Consider the following 8735-nt stretch of genomic DNA (forward strand, 5'->3'; position numbering starts at 1 on the left):
TGGTTCAAAGTAGGTGAAAGGTGTGGGCCGCAGACCTCCCAGCAGAGGCTGGATTCACCGTGAGCACGAAGCAAGCGGGTGGATTTGACTCAGCATCAGGTGTTGACTCAAGCTGTCTGGACCCTCGGGCCTTTCCACACTTTGCAAAAAGGCGAAGATCCAGCAATGTTTGGCGATCATACACTAGCAATGAACCGGCACCAGGCAAAACAAACAGAAACAGCAAACACACAAACAGCGTTGACAGCAAGAGACGGCAGGCCACACACACTGGCGCCATCTTAAATTTCATGTTGTCCATTTTGGCCTGTGCTACAAAACTAACCTCTGTAGCACCAGTGCTATGAGCTAAACATTAATGCACATTCCTGATGCTTTTGTTCATGGTTTTCAGTATGTTCTGTATATCTGTTAATTCCTGCCGGATTGACTTTTGATTTTTAGTATTTGCCAGTTGCCAACACAAACAGAAACAGAATTTTACCTGGTTAATCTCATCCTGTGTGGCCTTCAGAGATTTGATGATGGTTTCTAACTGGATCTTGCCAGCAGCAAGGCTCTGCTCCAGCTGACTCTCCTCCTGTTGCAGCCGGTCCAGATCTGCCTTTGCTCGACTAAGCTCTTCCTCCTGGTTCTGAAGGTCTGACTCCTGTGAGTGAATCTGGCTCTGGAGAGTTGAGATCTACAGGCACAAAAGAATAAAAATATATATATATATTTAACAGAGTCTAAAATTCCCTAACGCCAAAACTGTATGTTCTTTAAAATCTACTGACTCAAATGTCCACAATTTCTGATGGATTTGTTATGTCATATTTGTAATTCCAGTGTAAACATGTTGCAGAGTACACCATTTATGCTAGAACCACAACTGAACAAAAACAATGAGTTTCTTCTCTTTTCATCACCATCTGAGACTCTTCCTGGCACTTCATGCGCACTTCGTTCAGCATGTCCTCTAGTTTATGTTTCTGCTGGTCCATCTCTTCCAAGCGATCCTGAGCATCTTGTTTTTGTGCCTCCAGCTCCTGCAGGCTGACTGTCTCTCTGTCCAGGTCGTTCTGCATCTCCTGATTTGTGAAAACACAAATACTCATATTGTCAGGTGTTTAATAAGGACAAGATGGTGCCTACACTGTTGACTTCACAGACTCCATGCTAATGAAAACAAAATGTCACAAATTGAAGATAGGGCTGGACGATATATCAAATATATTCTTGATATCAAGAGTTTTCCCTTGTGTCATATCAACAATTACTATACTGCAAATATCAAGTATAGATGGTAACTAGTTTTAGGCATCTGCATTTAATTTACTAGAAGTTTTGCTTTCCAGCTTTCAAACTTATCCCAGCTTACTCCCCCTCTCATCCAAAAAATACTCAGCAGACCCCCATACCCTTTCCGTCTCATCTTGACCACTCTTCAATGGGCTATGTGTTTGGGTTTTGATAGTGAGGGAAACAACTCGTTAGCTGTTGTCAGCAGTTAGTAAAGATGGGAAATTACATTTACTTGTGTTCTGTAATTTTTAAAAAATTTAAAAAATTTTTTTTTTAAAAACATATTGATTTTAACAAGAAAACAAGAAACATACATATACCCATATACTTAAATTATAGAGGTAGCAAGACAAAAATCCAAAAAGACATACTTGTTCTGTAATTGAGTATGAATTGTGTACTTTGTACATTTTAAGTAATTATTATAAAATTTTTTCCTGTTTTATTTCAAGTATTGTACTTTGTCACATTTGAAATTGCACTCATCACTGAGAAAAAAATGTGAACGTAAACGTGAATTAAAAGAAGGAGAAAAAATTACGCATCCTAACACCTGCAGAGACTGGATCTGTTCCTTACTAGTCAGTCGGTGTATGATTCAGCTAGAAGCAGAAGTTTCCCTGTTAAATAAAACCACAGAGATTGTGATAAAACTCTGTCCACTCAGCAGGCCGCTTTATTTACCGGTCTGGAGCAAAACTTGGCAATCCTGCACCTGTCGGCATGTCAACTGGTAACTCGCGGGCAGCTAAATCTCCACAGCGACTTTGGGTCATGTCTAATAAATTATAATAAAAAAGTCCTGGCCATGCTTAAGAGACACTCTGGCCCCAAATTAAAGAAAGGAACTGCTTTATTTTGCTCTTAGATCTGTTAACTCAGAGAGATTCAGACCTGCTGAACTCTGTGGTGGTGAGTTTAAAACAGGGGCGGCTAACCCTGGTCCTTGAGTGCCACTATCCTGCATGTTTTACTTGTTTCTCTGCTCCAACACACCTGATTTGAATTAATGGGTAATTAACAGGCTTCTGCAGAACATGAAGAGGAAATTTAACAAATTAATCAGGTGTGTTGAAGCAGAGGAACAAGTAAAACATGCAGGATAGTGGCACTTGAGGACCAGGGTTGAACACCTGTAGGGTCATACATCAAAGTTTGGATTATTTTTGCAATAACGGCTTACTGCAAAAATTGACTGTTTCACCTAAACCAAACCACCAGTGTTTTGAAAAGAAACCCAGAGGCCTCTGTTGATCTTATCAGACCAAAAGGAGCCACATGCTAGGAGGTTCCCCTTCAGATGACCCATACAATAGCCATAAACTAATCACTGTTGTTGATTCTAAATAAGAGTTACACCCCCTTCTCAGACATCTCGGACAAGTCTATAGAGTTAGTCTCACTCAGGTGGTCAAATCCATAATAATAATCGTCATTTCCATTTTGCAAAGCTAATTTTTCAAAACCCTTCTACATCAAAATTTTAACTTCTTTCATTTAATTAGACTTTCTGTTCAACCTTCATGCCATTACAACCCCTCAATCAGTATCTTATTACCATATTCAAACGTGCAATATTTTCATGACCTGACAGAACTTGTGTTATATTTGTTTATTCAATAAAAGTAACATAAATAGTGCAAAACTTAATTCAGTGTGCATGTGTTTTGATATGATTATGATTTTAATCCGAAGTGAAGAACTCATGATTTAGAATAATTAAATGTTGAGACTGATAACTAAAATTATAGATTTATGTAATATTTCCCTCTTTTGAGAGGGTGATGCCCCAAGGTATTATAATTTATGAATTATTAATAATTCAAACATCTTTATCTCATAATAAAATATACCCTTTCCCCTACACACCCCTGGTTTAAAACATACTAGATCCTTGTTTTACAAGTTTACACAAGGCTTTTATAGTGTAATAAGAGGCTCTGTGAAAATTTGTCAAGCAAACATCAGTGCCTGCCACTGTCAATGTTTATTAGCTCTGTAGAGGCTGATTGGCTACGCTAGTAGTGGCTCTGTGAACTAGAACCAGCACAATGTGTCCATGGAGCAGAATTATTTCTGCCCCAGTGAAACTCTATGGAAAATGCCTGCAGTTCTAAACTCTGCCAACAGGGCGATACAATAAATCTACTGACTTTTTTTTCTGGCTGTGCCTGCCTTCCACTATTTTATAAGTTACGTTTATAAGTTGTTGGGTCAGAGTCAATGAAAGAAAGTGGATTGAATGCATACCTTACATTCATATTCACAATACATGGATATCTCTAGTGATGATATGAGGCCTTGAAGCCTTGAAGCTCCTCAGCAAATGTGTTGCAAAATGGTTCCTCATAACAAGATTCAAATGCTCACCAAGTCCATCTAGTGGTGAATAAATAAATATTCGACAGGAAAAAATCTGTCAAGTCTATGTCTTAATTGTATGAAATGATGTACCTGAAAAGTATGATTTAAACACAGCACATTGTTAATGACACTCTGCTTATTTGAGGAAGTCTTAGTGAAAATGATTTTGATAAAAGAAAATATGTAATAGCCTAAAGTGCTTTGGTAACTGGATCTCATTTTGATTTAAACACCTCATTGGGAGAAATCTGACCAAAGTGCCCCTGAACAGGTAAAAACTTCCTCTTCTAGACATTTCTATTGTTAGAATGAAGAACAAGTTGCAGCCCACAGTGAAACAAAATCTACTCCAAACCCCCACTGCTCTCCAACCACTGATAAAAACCAGTCATATTTTTCCCTGAGACATCTTACCAAAATCAAACCCCATTCCAAAGCACTAAGTTCTGTAAACGAAGCTTCAAATGTCACGTCTCTCCATTTCAACACAAGCCTCGACAGGAGGCTTCAGCTGGAAGCAGGTGACATATTGGACACACAAGTCTCAACACAATCTAGACATCACTAGATATATCCATGCTACATACATTTAAGGATGTGATGTACATTACTGTTTTATGGATTTTTAGATGAAAAGAGTGAATGCTAGTTTCACTTTCGCTAGTTTTAGACTCAAACATACTCAATGACACGTTTACAGCGGCCGTCACTCATGTTAGATTTGAAACTCAAAAAAAATATTCAAGGACTTTCATGGACAAGTGTCTTTTTTGGTTGTTTTCAAAACATTTTCCAAGACGTTGAACTTTTAAGGATTTCAAGGACTCGTGGGAATCCTGAAGGGAATAGCATGGTAAGAATCATGTACTTCGAAATTTTAAAGCACTTCTAACACCATCAATACCTGTATCCTTTGAGACAAACTGGCAGAGATGGGGGTGGACCTTCACCTGGTGAGATGGATAACGGACTACCTCACAGGGAGACCACAGTTTATCAGGATACAGAACAGCACATGTGCTGAGCAGCACAGGAGCACCGCAGGGCACTGTGCTCTTTCCTTTCCTGTTGACTCTGTATATGTCTGACTTCCAGTACCACTCTGAGCTCTGTCATACACAGAAACACTCAGATGACACTGAGATAGTTGGATGTATCAGCGATGGACGGGAGGAGGAGTACAGGAGATTGGTGGAGGACTTGGTGGGATGATGTGGATCCTTCGATGACTGCAAGAAGATGCAGATGTTTTAGCAGTCTGTGGTGGCCAGAAAAAAGGACATGGCACAGCTGGACAGCCTGGTAAAGAAGTCTGGTTATGTGGTGGGCACAGAGCTGAACTCTCTGGTGATTGTGGCAGAGACTCTGAACAAAATGCTCTTCATTGTGAACTATCCCCACCACCCTCTGCACTGCATTTTAAGCAAGGAGTATGTTCAGTCATAGACTGCTGTCGCAATCCTGCTCCACAATAGACTGAAGAATTATTTTGTCCCCTTGGCAATGCAACTGTACAGCATCTCGCTAGGAGGAGGAGACACTCAATGATCGTCCACCAGTACATGTTTTTACAAATGGACTTGGAATGGTGGGAGGGTGCAGGGCTGGGTTGATTTATTATTATTCTATTCTGTCTGTAGCAACTGCTGGATGTCTGAATTTCCTTCCGTAGTAAGTAAGTAAGTCAGTAAATGATTAAGTGAGTGAATGAGTATATTTTTATATATCTGCCTATCTGGTCATATTGCCCAGCTCTGGTTTCAAGCCTTTTTATTTCAAAGGAAATAAGTGCATAATAAAATTTTCTCACCTGCACCTCTGAAGTCTTCTGTCTGATGGTCTCCTCTGTCTCCCTGATGTCCTGCTCCAGAGTGTACTTCTCCCTGACGCACAGAAACATTCAGACAGAGTGCATGCATCAAACACAAATATCAACTAAAGCAGGTCTATGCAACATTCATGATCAAAGGCGCTACTTCTGCACCTATAAAACATGTTCAAATGTTCAAAACAGCAATATGTACCTAAAGTCTGAAATAAGGGGAGCACAACTTGTAGAAAAACTACTACATAAAAAATAAAGTCCCAGATTACCTTGGCAGAATTCATGTCATCCACTGCCTTTCATGTCAGAGTTCAGAAATGACAAAGTTGTAGCCATTTTGTTCAAATCTTGAAATTGATGTTATGCACAATCTCACCTTATTTTTTGAGCCCTCACAACATGTGCTATTGTACAGAGTATATGTTGTGAATATCTCTCAGCTACTACTACACCAAATTTAGCTCAATATCTGTAAAACTGACTGAGTTATAGCTATTACTGTGTTGGCTTAAGTTGATAAGCTATAGCACGAAGGCTGCACAATATTAAAAGAACTTGTAATGTGCAATATTGTTTATTGTGATGACGATATCAGTTGTGATAAAGCTGCATTTTCCTCGCACCTCTGTTATCAACATAATTTAAACCAGTGTGGAATGAGTTAGTGAAAAGACAGAAAAAAGAAAACAAACAAACAAAAGGAAAAGATTGTGGTCAACAAATGCTCAAGAACAGAGGAATTTTAAAAACGGAATGAGCTGGATGTTATCCAAAAATGTTCAAGTCCAGAATCATAATGAAGCTAGTATCTCACTGAGCTGACCATTGGGAGACTAATTGGCGATTCAAAATTGTGAGAAAAGAGACAAAATCTTCAGCTGCAGTCTCTAAGAATTCTGACTAAGCCAGCAGCCTTGTTTTGTATGGCTAGTTTTTGAAAATTGTGGCTTATTTTCATGTACATAGCTTTTAAATTTGTATTCTTTGCTTAGCATGTTATTTTGTTGCCCACTTCCTTCCGCATCATGCCCACCTCAGCAGCTGCCTAATGTTTATTATTTAATTTACTGGAGTACACTTTAGAAATGAAGATAAGCAGATTTAAACCAGTTTTGTAAAAAAATATTATAATCAGAGTAGTTTTTAGACCTGGGCATGTTTTCTGTCAAAACAGAGCTATTTGCAGTAGTCAAAATACAGCTCTAGTACTCTTAAGACAGGCTGAAGCCACTCACAATAAGTCTGAGATGGTTTTCCCAACAACCCTGATACTATTTTATACTAAAAATGTGTTACATGCATTTCTTGAACATGTCCAAAATTCAAGAAACATGTCTGTGTGCCTTTGGGACTCGCACAAATAAAATTAGAGGCCCTGCTCTAATACACAAATCAAATGAAGATTAGGTGGATGAATGAATGAGTGGAAAAAGTAGAAAAAAGAGAGATATAACTAAAATAAGATGCTCATTCTGGTCTAAACTAATGTTTTAATTAGAGATGCACAAATTTGGATTTTGTGGGCTGATAAACGATTTCCAATTATTGTGCAGCTCTGGCCTCCCGATATCAATTTTGGAAATATAATTAAAGAAAAAGAACTTACAAAAAATATATACCAATCAGCGTAATTCTGCTGCAGTAAAGAGAAAGCTTTCAGGCTGCACCTCAGCACAATGTTAATAGCCATCAGCTACAAAGTGAGTGATGGCCATTTACAAAGGTAAAAAACAAGTACAGTCAGTATACACTTGAATCAGTCAAACAAAAAAAAAATTCTATTAAATTCTCATTTTGTCACATTAAACATCTCTTCTAATAAACAATTGGTCGTCTCTGTTGTATTCTGAGTTTCTGTAGAGGATCAAAGTGCAGAGAGACACTTTGATCCAAGTAGCTCCTCTACTATTGGTCAATAAACAGAAAGGAGCAGGATCCATGTGCAGATTGATTGTGCATGCCTGGGCTTTTGGCTGTTTCAGGAGAACGTCTAATTTGAGTCCATGATAGCTGATAGCTAGAGGAGCTGGACCAAGAAAGCAGCCCTCCTCATTTGCATAATGAGGCAGAAATGCATACGGTAAAGTAAAGTGAAGTGAGATTTATTTATATAGCACTTTTAAGCAAAAAGGCGATCCAAAGTGCTTTATAACAGAAAAAAAACAGAGTACAATAAAAATACAATGAATACATTGAGAAAACACATCAAGGAAAACACATCAATCATGTATAATCCAAATGAATCATGTATACTCAAAATGGAATATGGGATAATCTAATTAAAATCATGAAACCAGACATATCTAAGCATGAGCTGAGACAGTCAAAATAGTAGCTAAAATAATCTAAATGAAATCATAATCACTAAACTAAGTGTACTTTCTAAATAGTACCAAGAACTAAACTAAGTGTACAGAACTAAACTAAGTGTACTTTCTAAATAGTACCAAGAACTAAACTAAGTGTACAGGAAGCTAAAAACATGAGAAAGCTAAACTAAACAGTACTGAACTTTCTAAATAGTACCAGAGACCCGCTAGAAATGGCCAACGACCAAGATAGAGAAAGAGGGAAAGAGGGGGGGGGTTGCAGTGAGAGAGGTAACAGAAACAGTGGAAAGTGTGCGTATGTGTGCGTAGAGACGATGGAAGGCAGTGTAGTGTGTGAATTTTCGTGTGTGTGTGTGTGTAAAGAAGTCCATGAATCACGTCACAGAGACCATTGTCTTTGGTAATGATGGAATGTTATCAGCGAGCTCTGAGGAGATTCACAGATGTCCTTAGGCAGAGGGGAACATCTTGTTTACATAGTTCCAGGAGAAATATGAGATAGCTGACCAAGGTCAGCCTAGGGGAGCCAAATTCACAAACAAGCAGTAAATGTTTTGGGTCAGGCAGACTTGTTTTCCTCTGCCTTGAAAAGTCTTGCTGATACTTCTTAATGGCGAATCCAAACAGCCAAATTCCAGGACCATTCCGCCTTAATTCGAGCGAGCAACTTTCTCCAAGATGTAACCCATATTAATAATGAGTTCCAGAAACGCAATTCAGTCTGCGGTCCTGTAAAAGGATCGCATCCAACTTGCGATTCAGCTCCCGTAACAAGACAGTCTGAGTGTAGTTCGCCGAACCCATCAAACAAATTTGACGATAAGTCAGGTAACTGCCTAATCCATATATCCATCCATTGTCTTCCGCTTATCCGGGGTCGGGTCGCGGGGGCAGCAGCCTAAGCAGGGAGACCCAGACTTCCCTCTCCCCAG

The 8735-nt window shown here is 38.9% G+C and overlaps 1 protein-coding gene across 1 annotated transcript in view; it reads right to left on the reverse strand.

Moving 5' to 3' along the window:
• LOC108248746 (epidermal growth factor receptor substrate 15-like 1) overlaps positions 1-8735 on the reverse strand; it is a 145172-nt gene that overhangs the window by 55176 nt on the left and 81261 nt on the right. The window contains exons 15-17 of the mRNA XM_037974303.1: positions 5459-5531; positions 909-1070; positions 485-682 (exon numbers count right to left, since the gene is read on the reverse strand). Of these exons, the coding sequence (XP_037830231.1) occupies positions 485-682; positions 909-1070; positions 5459-5531 (433 nt within the window). The remainder of the gene's footprint in view (positions 1-484; positions 683-908; positions 1071-5458; positions 5532-8735) is intronic.

The sequence above is a fragment of the Kryptolebias marmoratus genome, linkage group LG24, assembly GCF_001649575.2.
Source record: "Kryptolebias marmoratus isolate JLee-2015 linkage group LG24, ASM164957v2, whole genome shotgun sequence".
NCBI lineage: Eukaryota > Metazoa > Chordata > Actinopteri > Cyprinodontiformes > Rivulidae > Kryptolebias > Kryptolebias marmoratus.